The following is a 21,357-nucleotide window of genomic DNA, read 5'->3' as shown; positions in this document are numbered from 1 at the left end:
TTTCAAGTTGAAATTCATGCACATTTTTATTGAACAGTTATATAAAATACTTTTCATAGTTGCAAGTGCATGCCTCATCTGCCAACAGTTTTGAAGTTAAATTACAAAAGCAAGGCTTCATGTCGTGTAGTGAATTACTTGGGCACTTAAGCAGTTCTTAAAAAAGATTGAAGTTATTTTTTTTTGTTTCATCTTAAAGTATTGAGCAGTATCAAACCTGTAACTGATATACAAAGCAGAGTTCCAAATAATAATAGTAATAATAATAATAATAATAATCAAATTACACTTTCTGTGGCACATTTACAAAACAGAACGAAACCGATTAAACCGTTATATGACACAAACAGCTATCATGCATTTTGAGTTCCACATGTAACCACACACCTCACGAGAATTGTCAAACATGCTTAATTCGACTGTGTGCACTTACAAGCGCAGGATAAAAATATGATTTCTCATCCATCTTAGATAGTTAAATGCTTCAATTACAAAAGAAGTTGAAGGCATAGAGCATTATCATGGTGTTAATTGAAAGTATGCAGGTATACGTTTCCAGTATATGTTCACTAAAGCGCAATATATTTCAAAACAGGCTTCCACAGCCAAGGTATTCAGATTTTCTATTTCCTTGGTTTGATTTTTATAAAACATGCATAGGCAGACACTTTAAGTTTATTGTATTCTTTTTTTTTCTTACACAATATAGGTTCTCTATTTTACTTTGTTCGCAATACTTAAAATGAGAAAAATGAACACTCAAGAATTCCAGCAAGCCACAATAAATCTACCCCCCCCTCCCAAAAGAGACAAAAAATAAACATATTTGCAAATGATAGATAGGTAAATGTAAATTCCAGTTATGAAACTCAAGAAAATAGGTATTCATTACCGAGTTATTTAGCCATTATACAGAAAAATCAGGTCAAAGCACACACCAAAAGAACCTGAGGTAAGCATAATCTGTACAAAACCATAAAACGTTCCATTATTTGGCATTTCGACAACATTGCAACATTCTTTTTAAGACTGCCTAATTCATTTCAGAGCTATTTTATAAGAGTAGCAAAAAAAGTTATCAATAAATAGTCCTTATTTAGTTTGTACACCCTTATATGTTAAAAACATTATCTCATGTTCTGTCCTTTTTAGTGCTGTATTTTGTAAACGTACAATAGTTAGTAAGAAGTTACACAACTTTCCATTTCGGTGTAAATGAGCGAGGGTCTTTCCGAAAAAACATCACCGTTAAGATCTTCCTCTCTCTCTCTCTCTCTGTTTCTCTCTCTCTCTCTCTCTCTCTCTCTGACATACTGTGGTGTGGTGTAAAATCAAGCGCATGGCCTGATCGTTCAGAAATGTGAACCAGCAATAACTTAGCAGACTTGACTATGAACTAATATTTTGAAGGCATATCCAAAGACTAGCAAGTGAGATGTCCCCCCGATGTGAGCCGTAGACGCCACCGCCCCACCCCCCACCCTCCCCCCTCCACCTTCGGACGCTTGCCCTCCCCCACCTCTACACTCTCTTCACCCTTTGGCCCCTGTTCCGCGGTGGCGGGCCAAAACGGGGCTGAGGGCCGCGCAGCCCCGTCGGCCAAGGTGGCGCCCGCTGGTGGCCTTTCACTGGATGTTGCTGCCGCTGCTGGTGCTGCCCTTGGCGTCTGTGCCGTTGGTCTCCGAGGACAGGGCCTTGTTGAGGGAGTTCAGGCTGGCGTCGGAGGGCAAGGCGTCTCGCCGCGGCGGCATCCGCTCATTGATGCGGTCCAGGCCCTTGGCCTCCTCGAAGCTGGTGATCTTGTGCTGGGGCGAGAAGCCCTTGATGGCTGTTGGGATGGAAGAAGAAGAGCGGAGAAGGAGGGAGGGAAATCAGGAGTGACGTTAGACGGTGGGGAGGTGAGGAAGGTTTTACAAAACAAAATGGGGTCACACATTTCTTGCTCGCACCCACCCACACGTCAGTGTACTTGTCTTATCTTTGGTTTTGTTTTGTGCCAAGAAATCACTGTGAGAGAAAGACCGTTTACTGGCAAAGCAACAGCAGTGTCGCGCCGCTGTTTGGGGCAGCATTTGAAGAGCTGTTGGCTAAATGAATCGACAGGGCAAGTCATCAGTGACAGATGAGCAGCTGGTTTACACTAATCTTCTATTTCTTTGGACCCCTAAAGACTAGGACTACTCTGAATCATTCAACGCTGCAAGTACAATGTGACACAAGCCTGCATTATTCAGAAGGCTGAACTAAATCTTCAACAATTTGTTATAAAGCAAGTATGTTTTAGAGAGCAACAGCATATATATTACCATACTGGCTACTGTGCATTTTTAACCCATAATCAATTAATATAAAATGATACAACTCATTGTTACACAGCAGCAACACATTAACACCATTTACATAAGGTTCAAAATGATAGAAGCTGACTGACAACGGGATTATATAATCCTACTAAAACTACAAGGGGTGTTCCTGGCATCAGGGTCAACAGGTTTTCATTGGGCCGTGCTTTTCCAGAGATGGTAATAAATCAATATAGCTAATTTACCTCTGATTATATCCTTTATGTTTATATCCAATCAATGAAAGAAAGAGTTGAAGTTCAAGTAATGTTAATTATCTGTGAAATAACATCAATGAATATGGGAGCAGCTGGTTGCTGTGTGAAAATATATCATCACTGCTATTTCTAACCTGCAGTGTAAATTTGACACAGAATATGTTGATGAAAAAAAAAATATATATATATATAAAATATTGTCCTTACTCAAAGGCACAGCACAAAAACACCTGAGGACCCCAAATATCCAGATCTCCCCGGCACATCACAGATTAAAATGACAAAAAGGAACGAAGGAGAATGATCGAAGAGAGACAAAAGAATGAGGGGAGGAAAAAAAAAGAAAAAGAAAAAAAAAGAAAAACTAGAAGTGGAGCCCACCGAGACATTCACTCCCACAAAATATAACCACGCTGAGACTGAGCTCACGTACAAAGACACTACAAAGGTACTTGGGGTGCTAACCACTTGTTAAGCCTGCTTGGAGCATGCAGCAATTACAGGAGTTTTCATTTGAGTTTATGAGGGGTGGAAGTCACAACACTGCTGAGGCTTGGGTTGAATTTGCGTAAATTAAAACAGGAAAAGGAACTGAATAATGGAATAAGGAAAAAAAAAAAACAGTGGCTACCCGAGTTATTCAAATGCCACTGAAATCAACAAAATCTGACTGATTTAAGACTAACACCATCACATAATGGAAGATGATCTCCGCTTTATCACATTCAGTGGGACCTTTTGAAGCTGATCATTTATCATCCCAATATTCAATATTGTGTTTCCATTTCAACCCATTTTTTTAAAAGTTATTTAACTGGATCCGGTTTCTATTTTGTTACTTCCACCTCTCATAGAGGCTGGGATCTTGATGATCATAAAAAAAACTATGACTCCAGAGAAGGTGGTCCTTTACTGGATTGAGGGGGGGCATCATTTTTAGAAGGCAAATTGAGGATTGTGGCTAATGGGCTGATGGGTAGTGTGATTGTGTTGCTGCATAGCACAGGTCAGACACAGGTTATTAGCAGCTCACAGAAAAGAACACGACACAGCAGGGCCACAGAGGATCCACATGGAAAAAGAAGCAGAGAAGAGTCTCGACACTACAATGGACCGTCCTCTATGGGCGCTAAAGAGGAATTACTGAACAATTCCAACGTAAATAGCAGCTGGCAAACTACTATTTAGCTCGCAGTTGAGGTTGTTCTTGCGCCAGTGGCGACTTAAAATTAGCTTCTTTTTTTTTTTTTTTTTTTTTTTTGGAAGAATCCAATTTGCATTTGGAGGCCTCCTGTGGAGAGTAAATGTTTGTCTCTACCAATTCAGGTCCTACTCAGAGTGACGTATATGTATGTAACTGCAACAACAATGCACAACTGCTTCAGTTGTTTCAAAGGGGAAATACCATTATTAACTTTCATAGCAAGAGTTCATTTTGCTGTGTGAGGGCAGAGCAGGGGCTAGACTGTGTGATGTGGCGTTCGGCAAAACATAAACCGCGCTAAAAATCATCAAGTTCACTCAGCATTTCATTTAACGCTGTAGTGACTCTTGACCTCAGGGAAAGCTCATACAGCCTTAGAGAAATGAACAAGCCTAACTTACCAAGCAGCTTAATCCATCTGATCTCATTTATCATTTTGAAGACATAAATTTGTCTTTCTCAGACAGTTTCTGCAACATACAGCAAATCAGCGGCTTGTTCTTCTTGGTGGACCACAACTAAAATGAGACACCTCCTTAGGCAGCTCAGTAACTTGTTCACTTTAACTTGTTCACTTTATTGTGTAATTCCGTTGTTTAAATTGTACTATATTCCTTGTTTATAGTGTTCATATTGCTTGTTGCTATTTATTTATTATGCTTCATATTTTGCTATCCACTTTGCTGCTGTAATGCTGGAAATTTGCCCACTGTGGGACTAATAAAGGAATATCTTATCTTATCTTATCTTAACATCTAACCGGATGCTTTAGTTTCTACTCAGCTGATCTATTTTTAAGGTTCTACTAGATTTTATGTCTACATCAATGTCGACAAAGTTCTTTATGGCTTGCCAGCATGTCAGAGATGCTCGCCATAAACAGGGCCAGCTGATGCCTCTGGTATCTCTCACTGAGACGTTACCCCTAACCTGAGGAACAGGTGAGGGGCAGAGCTGTCGGGTGATCCAGACATGCCCACACAGTTTTCATTTTTTTCACGCTCTGCGACTGTGAACGTTTCTTTAATCGCAGTCTCTTGTTACCTTGAACCCAGACTGTCTCGATGATTTCTATTTTGGGTTAAGCAGGCATGAATAACGGAATCTGAAGTGTTCTTCACAATTCAAGAGGTGATGACGTCAAACACATGACACTTGCGGATAAATCGGCATTATGCAAGTTTGACAAGATCAGTTTAAGTCGTGCAAAATTTACCATACAGTAAGAAAACGTGTATTTTACTGATAGGTCATCATTTTTAAAGCCAGCTGACAAAATCTAAGCAATAATGAGATTCGTACATCTAGTCCGACCAGGCTGATGAACTTAATGAGGGGATTTCTTGTACAACTTCCTGTTTCCGCAGTTGACCTCTAACCTTTTAGCATGAGCCATGCATCCTGAAGTGCTGTCTTATTCAGTGAGCTACCATATGATATTAGCTTTGCACTCACAAAAAATCACAGTTTCACATGTATGAGCTCTGTGATTATGAAGTCTGTGCTATGAAATGTGTTCCCCTTTAAAACACATGTGACTGGAGGAGTTCTGTACTTACTTCTTTGTTTTCTTTTCTTTTCTTTTTTTTTTTTTTTTTTTTGTTAATACTATGCCACAATTTGTTAGCCCAAACACCCAACACACTCTATTCAAGCACCAGCGAGATGGATGAAAACCCAGCGGAGCCCCCTGTCTATTGCCACGAAAGCAACAGAAGAGGGCAGCCAGACCCATTTACCTTCGTCAGCCTCAATAGCTTCAATAGTAGCTGAAGAGAAGAAGAGGGGGGTTGCAAAACGAATGAGAGAAGTGAGCAGAGTTCATTTTGTCCCAGGAACAAGTCAATGAGCAGCAAAGAGAGCCAATGCCGACAACAAACGTTCACATAATCTCCACGTTTAATGACAAAGGACACATGAGTGTTAGTAAAAGAGGAGAGGGAAGAGGATGTAGAAGAAGAGGGAAAAAGCAGAGTCTTAACTTTCCTTTGAGTTCCAGATCTGTGAAGGGGAGGTGACAAGGGTTTGTAGCAGCGAACAACTTCATGGAAAGGCGTTTATCACCCACGTACTTTGAAAATGAATGGTTTAATAAAGCTCTGAGGAAGGAAGTGCTAAATGTGGCGCCAGAAGGTGACACAAAATGGATACCTGACGTTGGACAAAGGGACTGATGGCAAATAAAATGAGCGTGACAGATTCAACATAAAAATCCAGAAATACGCTAGTAGACTTCCATTATTTGGACAAGGGCACGCATGGAGAGAGGCGATGTTGAAATAGGAGAGATGGGAAACAGTGACAAGTACATGTGTCAGAGTGATGATTATGGCTGCGGCTGAACTGCTAATGCGAGAGAGAAGTGCGGTGAGAGACATGGAGCGTTGGCACTATGTTCTGTGAAGAGCAGAGCAGCATCTGGAACTGCAGAGTAAGCATCTTTTGATACGTAAATACATCAAAAGTGCTGACATACCTTTGTGGTCAAGAAGAAAACATAAAGGGGAAAAACCTTTGGCATATTTACCACTTACCAATTTCAGATTTTTTACTGTCATCCTTGAGAGTATAGATTTAGATACAACTGTATGGATAAGGTTGACACAAAGACAGATATGAGGTAGAGGTAGACAGCAAAATAAAGTACAGCTCTACGATACTGAAAGCTAAAATTTGCCATGGAGATGGGCAGGTAATTACAGACGGACACAAGAGCAACAGACAGAGCGAGGCTAAGGACGTCTGAACAAAACCGGTGGTTGATGGAGTCAACATTTCGGCAGAAGCACATTGACGTCTGCCTGGACAGAAGGGGGCAATGTGATTCTACCAATGTTGCAACAGGAATCTCTGAACATCACTCTACCTCCACTGTGGTTCTCTTCAGTCTCTGCTGCTTCCAAATGGCAAACTAAAAGAGCAACACCGTTCAATTTCCACATTCATATATGTTACCTTCGGGCCCTCAGGGGGTTCAGTCTGTAATCGTGAGCTTTCATTGTCACGGCTCGAAAAAAAGAACACGGTTCTCCTCAAATCTGTGGAGATGCACCGCCGCACTAAGAGTTGTTGGGCAAAGATGACAAGTCGGACTCGGACAGCAGCCAAAATGCTCTTCTGGAGGTAACAATGCACTTAGTGGTTTTCGAAACCTCTTGTGGCACTACTACAAATGACAGCTCTTTTGGTACTTCAAAGCCTAACAAATGTGTTTCGTGGCACTGCCACGATCAGCTCCATCTGTGTGTCCGTTTAGCCAATAATCACCGTTTTGTTTTGGTTTTACCGGGAAAATCTGTTTTAATCCAACATATTTAAATCTCTCTGGTCACAATGTCTAGTGAAATCCCTCCAAGCTCATATAAGCACACATATCCTTCTACTGAAAAAATTAAGTCTTAATTTTCTTCATGAATGTGTAGGCTACATAGCCTACGCGATGAACAAAACAACCGTCACATCTGCTTCATTGCTGCCTCACTCTGATAAAGCGTGCGCTCGGACTGAATGCCGTAGCCGGCACAGAAAGCTTTCTCTCCACGGAACCAAATCAAAACAGCACGGCGAAGGCGCCAAGGTCACAAGACAAGTTAAAGAGAGACACCTGGCACCTTTGATTGTAAGCCGGCAGCTGCGCACTTCACTGCTGTGAAAAATCTTAAGTAAAATGACATGAGCCAGCAATAGCTTTCGAAGACTTTTTAGTCTATTTTACTTCATCTGAGAATGGAAATTATTTGATTTTAAGTCGACAACAGCACGCCGTAATTAAAACATTATGGGCCATATAGGCCTGTGCATGTATACTTTTTGATTTGTAGGTATTTAAGTTTGAATGTCTCAAACAGTTACCTCTTGCTGCCATTTTGGGCTGACAGACAAACTTGTGCATTTTGTTGGTTCTGAGAAGAATTGGTCATCTTCCTAAGTTGTGCCTGAACCCTCCAAAGTCATGGCGGTAACACATATGAATGTTGAAATTGAGCAGCAGTCTCCTTTCAAGGGACGATGTACAAGGCCTTTCTGGTAATCAATAGGACTCCTCTTAAAAGTTGAACTCATTGGCTCGTGAGTTATGTGTGCGATGTAAGGTAATGTATGTATCTCTGGGCTTTGTCCAACACGCAACAAACGGACAGAGGCCAGTCATGACTGAAGTCTGAAACTGTGAGAGAACCAGTGAGGAGAGTGAAGCTGTTTGGATTTCTGCTTTATCTTGTGGATGACAAGGCAGATAACAGCTATCCCCCTTTCATTCACAGTTGGTTATGTCAATTCCAATTCATCCTTTGAATCACAGCCAGTCCCTCGTCTCTCCTGACAGAGCACTGGAGAGATTCAAACTACACTCAATTTTTTGGAAGAATAATGCGTCCATTTTCTGTCAGGATTCCGACTAAATTTGACGTGTCGTAAAGGCGTTCCCAGAAAGCCTTTACTTCCTAGCTGCGGCAGGTTAGCAAACTCATTTACGGAGTGTTTGGAATTTAACATGGGAGGGTGACTCTATACTCGTCTCACAAAAACACTCTGAACAGAATACTTGCACAACCGATTATACCTGCAGTTTCTAGGGAGAAAGGAGAAAGAAAAAGATACAGATAATATTTGAGATAAAGTTGGGTTACAGAGAGAGACTGGGACGGGAAGACAGGGCAAAAATGCAACACATCAGGAGGGAGACACATTAGAGAAGACAAAGGGACAAGGAAAGTCTTTTTCAATGTATTTGACATTGTTTGGGAAGAAGGGGAATCTAAGTGGACATTGTACAGCTACTCATCTAGATTACTACCAGTTTACTTACTGACCATGAGCACCTTTTGCTCAGTCCTACTAACTTTTACTTAAATCTGAAGAAAACTATACAGAGGAGATATTTTTTCTCACAAATATTCAATTAAGTGCATAGTAAAATAGTTATTAAATAAGATATTATGGCAAAATGACTGCCTGATAGATATTGTACATACAGAGTTTTGTCTGAAATTCCAGGATCATAAATGAGGTAAAAGTAATGAGACGGTATGCAATTTCCCTCAACACTGAGCTAGCAGTGTATTCAAATTGTCACTGCGGGCTATGTAACATGAACTGAGGCCTGTGTGTGTGTCTCTGTCGGAGTCTCTTGGGAGCCATAGATGGGGGTCTTGGGGTACGTGGTGGCAATCTTACCATTCTGCAGCTTTTCTTTGCCACCGGACAGCACTCCGCTGGGTAGCATGCCTGTCGGGGTCAGTCCCTTCAGCGTCAGCACGCTCTCACTCTCCTCTCTGAAACACAAACACAAACACACACACACACACACCACACATAAAAGATTACATTTTTGTACATGCTATCCACTATACATGATGTACTGGCTGTGTTGTCAATAAGGATGCACCAATACTGATATTGATATTGGTGCTGATATTGGGCTAAAATGCACATTACCATCATTACCAGAGATTTTACCCAAGAGAAACACAAAAACCAAGAGGAACATGTCAAAAATAAAAACACACTGGTTTGATATCCTCCAATTTTGGCACACAGAAGCCTGAAATTCCCAAATGGTGGAAAAAAAGAAGGATTTAATTTCAGTTACTTTGTCGAGTGCCCCCAAAGTATTGGGCCGGTGCTGCACTGTTCAGTGACACTAACACATCAGATCGCTTATCACTTAAAGTTTTAGATTTGATGCCAGAATATTTTGCCCTCATTACCTCAGTCTAAAGTTAATATTTAACATTTTAATACTGCTACGGTACCAGGCTAAAAAAGAAAATCATCTAACAAGAAAGAGCAACGGCTCTGCTGTCTTTTCACGTAAGCACTGTCAATTCAACACGAGTATCAGTAACTTAAAAAATAACCGTCTCTGCTGAATACTTACTGGAGAGCTTTGCAGCAGCTGTTGCTCAGGTTTGGATGCTGAATGGCAGCCGGGTGGCGGCTCTGTAAGCTAAACAGCTCTATATTTCTCGCCTGGCGCCAGTTTTGTCAACCATTTTAGGTGGACTGGGACTCAGTTCAAGACATTTCGGACTGTTTGACGCTACTGCCATATTTTCAGCTGTTTGAAATTTATTTGATGATAAATTTAACACTGACTGCCGCTGAGCCGCTCCTAGAGACAGACAGCAGCCCTGTCTATTCCAGTCCTCCTTCTTCGTCAGCTATTTTAATCCATCTGCATGCATATGCCCTCAGGAAGCGACAACAAAGTGGAATTTCAGCTTGTAGAGCAAATTTAATCAAAGTATGAAGCATTTCTAAAATTAAATATTGAATTAAGTCTCTTGAAACGAAGCACTATTGAAGCTTTGGTTACCGTGACAACTCTAGGAAACAAAACACTCCTTCATGTTTGGTTACCTGAGCACAGAGAATACCCTGGCCATCTTCCCAATGGCACGGATCTTGTTGCGGATGACCTCCTTGCGGGCAGAAGCTGTGGCACCTTAAAGGGTCAAAGGGCAGACACAGTCACACACACAGTAACGCACAGGGTGCAGGAAACCACACCCAATGGAAGGGTAATCTAGGCCACATGAGGTGTGTGTGTGTGTGTGTGTGTGTGTGTGTGTGTGTGTACGTGTGTTCAAATTTGGAAATGTCCTAATTTTTAAGTACCTAAAAACGTTGCTTAAAGCTTAGCGAGTGAGCTAACAAGGCAGAACAGTCTTTTCTTGTGACAAAGTTTTAATCAGAGAGTGCATCAGAGCAAAAATCAGATCACAAGAGAAAGAATGCAGTTATTGAAGCTCGTAGTTCAGACCAGACAAAGTGCTTTGAATCCAACCCACAATCACAGCAACTGGCACAGTAATTCTCAGCATTCAGTGCAGTCATGCTGGCTGTCATGGTTAAGTCACTAACAGTCAATTTAATTCCTATACACGGTTTGTATTTCCCTCAGACGGAGCTGAAATGTATCTATCTCTCAGAGGGACCTTGTGACATCATTTGTTAGGGTTTGTAATTGGGAGCCTGACTCATGCGCCAATCTGTTTGTTCTCTACAAGTTACATGAGAACACCCCCCGAAGACCTGTTAAGAATTTCATTTTTCCAGCGGTCCTGCATTCTGGTAATGGGAACTCCAACAGGATTTTTCCCAAACTGGAAAAAAAAAAAAAAAAAAAAAACTTTGCTTAAAGGGACCCATTCGCAGGACAACAGCTGCATGGCCCTCGGGACCCAGCTTGGAAAATGAGAGAGTGGAGCGTGAGAGATGGAAATGAAATGAGCGTGTGGTGAAAGGTTGGGTAAAGGAAAGTGATAGCAGTCTGACGCCTTGTTAAATACTCCTCCTCTCATCGGTCCAGTGAAGGAACCACTGACACTTGTTTCAAATGTACATCTACGGTAGAACATTTAACCCTATAAAGCCATTTGTATGATATATGATATACATTTACAATTCCCTTTTTCGTTTTCAGTTTAATCAATACTTGACCAAAATACTGTTTTATACCTTTGAACACTTCCCCTGTTCACCCTGGACCATACCATTGGCACTTCAAGTACATATCATATCTCATACACCAGAAAGGTCGTGTAATAACATATTTTTTGAACAAAATTTTTAATATATATTTTGTTATAGGACTAAATAAAGGGTTCAATTTCAAAAAATTGGAATTTTCTGCCAATTGTTTCATAGTTCAGGCTTTATAGGGTTAAAGCACTTTAGGTGTTTATCTGAAAAGCATTCCTATGTGCTTTGTGAAAAGTGAAAGGACAACTGAGCACACTTTAATTATCTATCAGCAGTAAGCCTGTATGCCAAACGGAGGAATGTGACATCATCATGTCTAATGGGAACTTCCTTCTTGGAAATCGTTTCTCATTAGCTTTTTCCTTCTGAGTTGCCAGATTCGGCCCCAGCTGAAGCAGGAGTGAGCGCTTGTATAACACTGCTGCGATTTCTTTCAGAGAATAAAATCAAATAATATTAATAGCTAGAATCAGTAGACATGTTAGATGGTGCCTTAAAAACATCATTAGTCAACAGAAGTCTGAAATGCAGAGTGCAAGCAAAGACAAAGGTCTATCTAGCGCTGTGCACACCGGTATGGCTGGTGTTTGTACCTTTCTTGGGGGGATATATTAGCTGTCCTTCTCAAGAAACACCCCCAGAAGAGAGGAAGAGGAGAGAAAAGATAGAGAGATCAGTGGATGGCTGCAGAATGACGGTGGAGGCGGTGGAGAGAAGGGGGCAGACAGCGAGAGAGGAGGCACAAAAGCACAACAGAGGGGTGTGAAAGAGAAAAAAAAAAAAACAAGCGATGCCTTGAACACAAAAACTCTGGAAAACATAGAAAAGAAAAAGACAAATTAGATGAGGTAACCGAGGCAGTGACAATATCACAGCATTAGAGAAAAAAAATAGAAAGAGAGAGAGGGAGAGATTATCACAAGTGGGTCGAGTTTGTGAGAGAAAGGGCACAAAATGTGAAAAAAGCAGTGAACTTGAAAGTAACAATGGATATCCAACTAATAGCAGATAAAGAGTAGGGCAAAAAAGGATTATCACAGATTATGAGGAAAACAAAAGTAGATATGGATGAGAATTAAAAAAAAAAAAATCAACATAGTGAAAATTAACCAAATGTATGAAAGGAAGCAAGATTGAAAAGAAACAAGCAAGAAGAAAAGACAGAAAAGTGAAAGGAGAGACCAAAGAGAACGTGAAAACAAACAGGTGAGTGAGTGAGTGAGTGAGTGGGTGGGTGGAAAATGAACAGGCACTGAGGACGGCGAATTATTTGAGCGTTCGCGGCCTGTGCACTTTTTCGAGCCGCCTATTGGACCACAGACTGCGGCTCATCAACAGCGAGACGGCGAGTTCCCCTCGCTCCGTCCTGCCCCACCCCTCCCTGCCAAACAGGAAATGATCTCACCGCCTCTCCTCTGTCTCTGAGTTTACTGACGCACACGGCTGTGATTTTGTAAACATGCTCCTGTGGGGTGGGGTGTCAGCGTGTCCGAAGCCACATTTAAAAGTCTTTAGGACCTTTTTAATGCTAAAATCCAAAATGGGCAGCGAAAGGAAAAGGGCAACAGGAAATTAAGGGGACAATAAGTTCAGATATGATGGGGGAGAAACCATGAATATTGTACTATTAACCCTGTTCTGTATTACCAAAGGGAAAACTAAGAAGCCTATTAATGCATGGTGGCAAAAAAGAACTCTAATAGCTGTTTTTGAAGTGATTTAATACCTTTAAAAGCATAAAATGTAGACTTTTGAAGATTTTTACAGACTGGGAATATCTTGGGTATATTATGGGATGATTTCAAGCGGCTTATGACAATACATCCGTCTTGTATAATGGTAAAGTCCATTCAATTGGCACTGACAGGTGTAGTACAGAGTGTGTATCTGCCCTCTGCTGAGGCATGAATAAAACTGACCCATGACTAGCGGAGTGTATTCTGTAATATGGTCCCATACTGAACTGAGGTGGCGGCTGGATCGGTTTTTCAGTGTTTTGGGGGAAAAAAGGCTGAGCAGGCATGGTGTGCTTGAGACGGAGAGAGTGTGAGGTATTAGCTGAGGATGCCCTCTAGTGGACCTGTGGGAAAATGCAGCGAGCGCTGGCCTGTTCTGGCTGCTAACTGAACAGCTTTCTGCTCTTGACGCGAGAAGCCGGGGCTTACCATCCAGCTCTTCGTCGGTCGTCAGCTCGTCATTGGAGCAGATGCTCAATACGTTCACCAGCATCTCGGTGACTGCAGAGGAAAAAAAAAAAAAGACAAATCTGGTTAGAGGCAAAAAAAACAACAAGTAGCAACAGAGCGATGATTTTTCTAGTGTGTCATACCTTGGTTGAGGCTAAGGATCATGAATATTTGTTTCCTGAAGCAAGCAAAACACAGGTGCCACATTTACCTCGGGGCAAATGAGCAAGCTAGATGCAAAACACATGGGCATAACTTATCAACACGGAGCACTGAAGACTGTATATCTGCTGGGAAATATTTGTTCAACCTTGAAAAGGGGTCAGGCAACATGGAGTCATGTGGTGCTCGTCTGAAAACCCAAACCTCAACCAAGTGACCCCTTCCTTCCCCCACCTCTTCTTGGGAGCTGTGTCCCTCAGTGACCTTGCTACACTGCTGGGAATAGCCCCGGGTGGGTGGGCCACGTCTAAAACGGGCTAACCAGAGTGAGTAAGTGAGTGACTAAGTGAGGGTGTGTGTGAGTGATAATAGCTGTGTGTGATTTATTGACACAGATCTAACGGGAACTGTGACCGAGGAATGGCAGATGTCCGCAGAGCGCTAAAAGATCACATTAAAAGTGCAAAGGGACGTGAATGATAGCAGCACGGGTGATCTGAGGTACCACAGACGCAACACAAACACATTCCTGACACAAATCTGAGGGCAAATAGAGAGCACAAACCTCTGCCAGCGTTGAAAAATCCCCCAACTAACCATTACACCAAAAAAAGCATTAGTCCCATCACTTCAATCTGAAGTTTAATTGTTTTTTTTTGACACTGTAAAAACACATTTTAGGACTAACTCTGCTTTAGTCATAGTAAAAAGTACAAAGCAATAATTACCACTTGGTACAAATCAGATTCAAATCACCACTGAAATCTATACTGGCTGGAGGCCTGTCTGCACACACACACACACACACACACACACATATATATATATATATATATATATATATATTTACACATATTCAGATAGGCAGAAACAACTAGCTAGTGTAAGCGAGTAGGTGTGATTTTCTCACTTATTTTTTATATATTCAGCATGTTGCCACTCCACACACTCACCTGTAAAATTTGCATGTGAGAACGTCTTGACGTGCTCCTTAACCGCATGTAATGTGCATTGTGTTTGTGCAACATAAAGCGACTATTAATAGTGGTATGTGACACCCTGCTAAATTTCTGACAAGGCTGGACTCCATTTATTATAAATTCATGGAACGGAGCGTCCTTTGACCCGAAACCACTTGCATTTAGTGTTCTCATTTCAGCTAAATTACAAACTCATCACAAGAGTATAGCGAGCGAGTGTGTGTGCTCACCCTTCTCGCCGACGAAGGGCAGGGACCAGGTGAAAACGTCCATGAAGTTGGGCAGCCAGTAAGGGTGAGGCGAGCAGTTGAACTGTCGGATGTTCATCACGTTGTTCTCGTACTTCAGCACTGCCGCTGGGGAGGAGAGACGAGACGGGAGAGGTGGTTGGTAAATTATCGCCCACTGGTGTGAGGATAGATGTGTTGAAATAACACTTGCTCTCTGGTCCCTGAACAGACATAATACATGGTGATGAGGAGGACAATAGCCCACAGCTTCAGTCCCAGTGATCAACAGCCATGTATCTGGTCCAAGTGCCCTTGAGCAAGAAATAACCCCCTTCTCCCATCATGTAGTAAATCCTTCTGTGTAAGGATACAAGCAGAATACCTAAAATGTGACTGTTCTGAGATCGGGCTTGACATGTTCAGTGACATTTACAACTCACACACTGCAAAAAAAAAAAAAAAATCGCCACCTTAACAAGTCATTTAATCTTGATTTTCAGTGTTAAAATCTTATTTTTCTCAAAACAAATTTTTTAAAAAACCTGCCAGTGGGATGAGATAATCCATTTGTCTCCAATGCAATTTCACTTGTTTCAAGATTTTTTTTTTTTTAATGGGAGCAAGTATAAAAATGCTGAAACACGGCAGATAAGGCCACTAGGATCAAGACAAAAGACACTTGATTCAAGAAAATTCTGCCAATTAACTGATTAACATTAGAAACAAGGTATGTCACCCCACTGGCAGATTTTTTTTTTCCAATTTGCTTAAAGATTATAATATGAGACTAAATATGAATATGAGACCAAAGGACTTGTTATGAGGGAGTTTTTTTTCAGTGCATTGAATTAAATGACCTCATCTTGTTAGCAGATGCCACATATGATAATGCACACTTATTTACAATAAATATCACCAAATTCCATTACTTTAACTTCTGCTACAGATTGTGCTTTTGTGGTTGCTTACAGGTCTACTAGTAGGTGTAAAGAAAAACGATTCATATCTTAGTTTTGACCAGTCTCACTCTTGGTTGCTAACCCTTCAATTTCACCGCCTTCAAAGTGACACGAGTGCCAGCTTGGTGTGGTGGTGGAGTTTGAGGGTTTTCACTCCTGAAAGCCTGTTTACTTTTCCCCTCAGACATCAAGGGTGCATGCCAGCGGCTGGAGTTTATTCGCTGTCAAAATGCCGTTTCCTTTTGACTTTAAGATGTGTTAATGTGCTAATAATGCAGCACCATCTCTAACATCTTTAACAAGAGCTGTTCCGTTTTTGGCCACATTCTTGCGTGAGTGCGTGTGTGTGTGTGTGTGTGTGTGTGTTTTCGGATGACACAACCTGTGCTATTTCAAAATATTCCTCTTAGCAGCTGGAAATTAGGACTCAGGTTCCGCAAAGTCTAACAGAAGATTTTTAAAAATAAATAAATAAATGAATGAATAGCATACACACACACACACACACACACACACACACAACATCTGTTTTCAGTAACTGAACATTAATTAAAAGCTTCATCCAGTAGTATGTTCTCAACGCATCTGGGGCAGCAGCAGCTCTGATGAACAGGCCTGAGGCCACACTTTGTATACAGGTTCACTTCAAATGTGCCCTGGCTTTTAAGTTGAATAATAAACTGCAGCTGTGGAACAGTGACTCTAGCTGAAGTGCTGACCATTTTTTAAAAACTGCCATGTCTTAAAAAGGACAAAAATCCTCCCCCGGGATACTTTCAAATTGTTACACATCACCAATTTATGGTATTCAGTGGATTCCAGGAGTTATTTTGTGATAAGATGTGCTGTGATATGCTAACCATTTAAAAACCAAAACAAAGGCAAAAAGGTCTCATAAAAAGGAAAAATCCCCTCCTTGAACACTCTTATCATCAGTTTATGATATTCAGTGCATACCAGGAGTTATTTTGTGTTAAGAGCGTTGTGATTTCCTTTTTTGGTGTCACCACTTTTCCCCTTCTGCTTTGGTTGGTGATGTCCTACATTGCCCAGACTGAATTACAGCAACCCCCAAAGAACAGGCATGAACTTGTCTCTTTCGATCAAAGGTGGGCGTATGGACATGCTTTAAAGTGTGGTCATTTAGCTCAGGGTTGAACATGTAGGTGGGGAGAGCAACGGCAATAGCGTCTGTGTCCTTTCGTCAAAATCCAAACATGTCCGGTCGCATTCTGGTAGCACTGCATTCTTGAGGAATTGGTCTCTCTGCCTCTTGTACGATAAATTTCTCTCTAATTGTCGAACCTTGGCGCAAAAATGCTCAGTCTGGAAAGAAGCTTCTGCTCTTTGATTTTGAGGGAAACCAGAATCTGATGTTTACCACTGACACACACACAGAACAGCAAAAGGGAGGCAGAAATGCAAAACACCAAATAATTACTAGCTGATTGTGTTTTGGGGTGGATTTTGCCTCCACCTGCTCTCGGGGCCTTGCACTGTACCTGTGACCTCCATTATGCTCTGCACAGTCTATTTAGCCCACAGAGCACAATGCAAGCTTTCACTCAAATTCAGCATTCTATAAATAACCAAGAATGAGAAAAAGCAGCAAATAAAAAGTCTAATGGTTGAGACAATCAGTTGCACTTTGGGCTGGTGTCTGGCCTGATTCAGTCTTTGCCACGGCCCAATTTTAGAAATATCGCAACAGCCGCCAATACACACCCAGGCCCTTCTTTCATTCCAACATTTTATGAGCCTGATGAGAATACCCAACGCAGTGCTCTGCCCATATCCCACCACCTCGCTACCAGGAAACAAGACCTGGTATTGTTTGAGGATATCACTCGTTCATTTAGTAACAATTTCATATGACAAGACGAGGGAGACAAAAATATTCAAGTGCTGACTAGAGGGGTGTTTTGCTAATGTAGTTTTTCATGGAACTGAAAAAAAAAAAAAAAAACACAAAGACTAGGCAATCCCCCTTTTTAAATAAAATGCTTCTCATTAAACTGGTATTGTTCTCATTCACTAACAGACATTTGGCTGAAATGTCCCATTTTCTGGCTAATTTTATTATTTCTTTTTTTTTGTTTAAACAGAACAATGCCAGATTAATAAAGGCATTGCAGTGCTAACGCAAGTGCCTTTGTCTTTTTGTTAGTAACAATTTCTGGACTGCTATTGTGCCACTGCTGCGAATGAACAAAATCAACACCATCATGAATCCCTGCCCATTGCTACTTAGCTCCATTTGGCCGAAAAACATTTCAAAACGTGTTAAGTGGGCAAAACCAAGAAATAGCACTGAGCCCGAGTGTGACAGAAGATACTGTGGTAAGCATCAGCGCGGCCTGTCAATCACGCTACAGCTACTGTTCATGGCTGCCTACACAAAGGAAACACAGAAAAAAATAACACATAGAAAACAGCAACATTTGTCCACTTCTTACACTGACAGATGGACTGATAAACATGCAAACACACCAAGACGTGTAAACTGTGTCTGGGAAAATGCAGGCACATCAAATTGCAGGTACAGCTTTTAGTGTCTGGGGAAAAACAAGTCCGATTCCTTGGTGGTGTTCACCTGCTGCACACAGCAGGCCTCACAAATCAATTTTCCTTTTTCCCCCTCCGGACCATTCCTTCTGTGTATTGATTACTGGACCTGGCCAGTGAAACATGTCTGTCATTTACAGGATTGGATACGTGAATAACATCACAGAAACACACGGCTCAGCATCTGAGGCTTTTTGAGGCCGAGGGCCTTCATTACTTAGCCTGAAAACATCAATTTCAGCTGAGGAAGGGGGAGGGAGGTGCAGAGACAGAAAGCAAAGATAATGGTGGACATAAAAAACAGATGATTCAAACTACAGCTGTCACAATAATAATGACAAGGGACAAAAGTGAAAACTGTATGATGGCCACCACACTACTCTCATTAGAAAACACTCCACTTTTCATGGACAGCTCCCACTCACCCTGCACTCCCTCTCATGCTGCTTCAAAGGCTCAAACATAATACAATCTATCCTGAAACACATCAAGAGTTGACGCTGGCTTCCTTCCTATAAAACGCACAAAGATTTCTTAACCGAAAAGCAGTGGTATTTATCACAAAATGGTGATGACTCCAGTGGGTGTGGTGAGGTTTGTGCTGACAGTGTGAATGTAGGGCAGACAGACTTACAGTACCACAATGAAATTAAAAGAGAAAAAAAAAAATGACCAAGGTTTTGTGTGATGTAACAAAACAGCCAATTTGACTAGTTTCGTGATTTGAAAAACAGACAGCAGCAGCATTCTGCATTCAGTCTGCACTTGTGGGGGTCAAAGAAATGAAATCATCAAGGACTAACTTTGAAGTTACTCAGTTGTTGTGCTGGTTAGTTTCATGCACTTCACAATACAAAACATATCTTCATACATGAGACATGATATGAATCGGGTCATAATACATCGTAAAGCCCTACAGATTTAACTGAAAATGTGAAAATAGAGCTTAATGATCTACTGCCGAACACCTGGGTACACTAATGCAATATACAACATATCGTATGATGTGACAAAGTTACTCACAACTGTTTAAATTAAAATTCCCATTCCAGTTTATGAAGAAAAGATTACCATAGTACGCTTATAGCCGTGAAATGAAATGTTATTTTTCATGATACTGTATCAGTTCGCACTTTTTGTGCAGCCATACTCAACTAGGAAGCAAACTCCAGTGTAAAGATTCAGACATGAGCCTGGGAGCCAGGCGGGGGAGTCTCGCAGCAGCTGAAACATTTTCATGGTGTTATTAATTGTAACTGCTTACTGTGTGAGGCAGAGACAAATCAGGTAAGGAGGATAACCGGAGAACGGCTCGTTCAATTCCCGATTCATTTTATAGAACAGCCTCATCATAATCACATGCAATCACACGCCCTCTGCCAAGCCCTGACACAGAAAACTGGCTCTGACCATGGCCGCCTGTGGCCAACCTCACCCATGATTGAGGCATACTGTGAATTCGGGTGCAGAGACAAACAGAGGAGCCCTTGGACATAAATACATCCACACTGTATATAGACGCCCCAGCCTGTCCTAAACCCGCGGCCAGCCTGCGTGGCCCAGATCTGGGGGAAAGCAGACACCGTGGCAGGGTCACCATGGGGGACTTTCGTACCTCAGCGTCTCTCAGGGTTGAGAATAGCAAGTCATCAAACCTGGCATGCCAAGCAGCCGGCTCGCGCCCATAAACGCTGTCGCAGTGGAGATGGGGACAAACATCCCGCTAGGCTGGGGTTTGCCTCTGCGTGTGTGTGTATGTAAGTGCAGGCGATGAGGACACGGCTATGCATATACAGTGCAGTAACTATGCGATTAAAGTGGCCCCTTGAGAATTGCCAAGTGTTACATACCACTGCTACCTCCTATTTGTGCCAGGCTGCACAAATGAACGCACACGTCCTCCAACATAAACAGAAAATCCTCCTGCAGGGGAAACATCAATATACTGTATAATTAATGTGGCATTATTATCAATATAAGCAAAATACGCATTACTATCTGAGTGCAATAAGAAAGACGCTGCACTGCTCTGACACATCTCCACTCAGACAGGCCTGTGTGTGCGTGTGTGTGTGTGTGTGTGTGTCGGCGTGCATGAAAGCCAAGTGCACGTGTGGGCAGCCATTGCATAAACATCGCATATTGCATAAACATTGTCAAGGCGCTTGATTGAATGCAGCCCTGAGAGCCCAGAGGGAAGAGGCAGAGTGGGGGAGAAGGTCAGCTCCCCTGCCGACGCTCCTTCATATCTGATTCCCTTTAAAGGAGCAGAGACGCCGAAAAAATCTCGCCACACTAAACAAACACTGTCATCAAGCTCTGGGTGCGAGCCGGTCAAGGCTCCAATTTGCCTTTTTTTTTTATTTATTTTTTTTTTGATACTGCATTACCACATGACGATCAGCCTGACCTGCGAAGTGCCTTGATTGCCTCCCCCGTTATCAGAAAAAACACACAAACACACGCAATCATGCAAAGTTGCACCAGTGAAGTGCTAAACTAAACACTGCATGGCAACCACTAGATGTCTCTGCTGCTTTGACGGTATCACACGGACAGACCGGGCCAAGTCTGCTGCCACGGTAACACAGATATTCTGATGCCACGCCCGCCCGCTCATTAATTATTCATGACGGAGTGCCTCACGCTGGTTTCCCCCGGTAACCAGGACTGTTAAATCTGCCAGGAGATCAAGGGGAGATTCCCCTGTCCTGCCTGAGGCTTAATGCTGAGTGTCTGTCTCTCTCGAAGGCCTCTGATATCACGTTCCACCGGCTTAGTATTCCACTTCAGCTGTCTTTGCCCGCCCAGTCCATTACGTTAAGCGCCCTCCCTCCATTTGATGTGCGGATGATAGGGATCTAAGGTTGTGGTGCGCGTACAGCGGCAAAATGTATATCTTGTGTTTTTGTTTCATATCTGTTATGGCTGAGTCAATGATGACACAGGGCAACTGCAGCTCCATTCATTCAATCAGTCCCTGTTGTGTTTTCATCCCACCGGATATGGAAAAGGTTCATGAATAA

The 21,357-nt window shown here is 42.0% G+C and overlaps 1 protein-coding gene across 2 annotated transcripts in view; it reads right to left on the bottom strand.

The window, feature by feature from the left end:
• Positions 1-21,357, bottom strand: part of LOC115376184 (serine/threonine-protein phosphatase 2B catalytic subunit alpha isoform) — a 72,886-nt gene continuing 51,529 nt past the window's right edge. Inside the window, exons 9-15 of one of the 2 annotated variants that reach the window (XM_030075673.1) lie at positions 14,808-14,933; positions 13,415-13,486; positions 10,125-10,209; positions 8,940-9,037; positions 8,326-8,334; positions 5,504-5,533; positions 1-1,828 (exon numbers count right to left, since the gene is read on the bottom strand). In XM_030075673.1, coding sequence (XP_029931533.1) covers positions 1,626-1,828; positions 5,504-5,533; positions 8,326-8,334; positions 8,940-9,037; positions 10,125-10,209; positions 13,415-13,486; positions 14,808-14,933 — 623 coding nt within the window. In that variant the 3' untranslated portion in view covers positions 1-1,625. The remainder of the gene's footprint in view (positions 1,829-5,503; positions 5,534-8,325; positions 8,335-8,939; positions 9,038-10,124; positions 10,210-13,414; positions 13,487-14,807; positions 14,934-21,357) is intronic. The other variant, XM_030075674.1, reaches the window with a different exon arrangement.

This window comes from Myripristis murdjan, chromosome 18 (genome assembly GCF_902150065.1).
Source record: "Myripristis murdjan chromosome 18, fMyrMur1.1, whole genome shotgun sequence".
Lineage (NCBI taxonomy): Eukaryota > Metazoa > Chordata > Actinopteri > Holocentriformes > Holocentridae > Myripristis > Myripristis murdjan.
The sequence above is the reverse complement of the archived record's forward strand: the minus strand, read 5'-3'. Positions and strand labels throughout refer to the sequence as shown.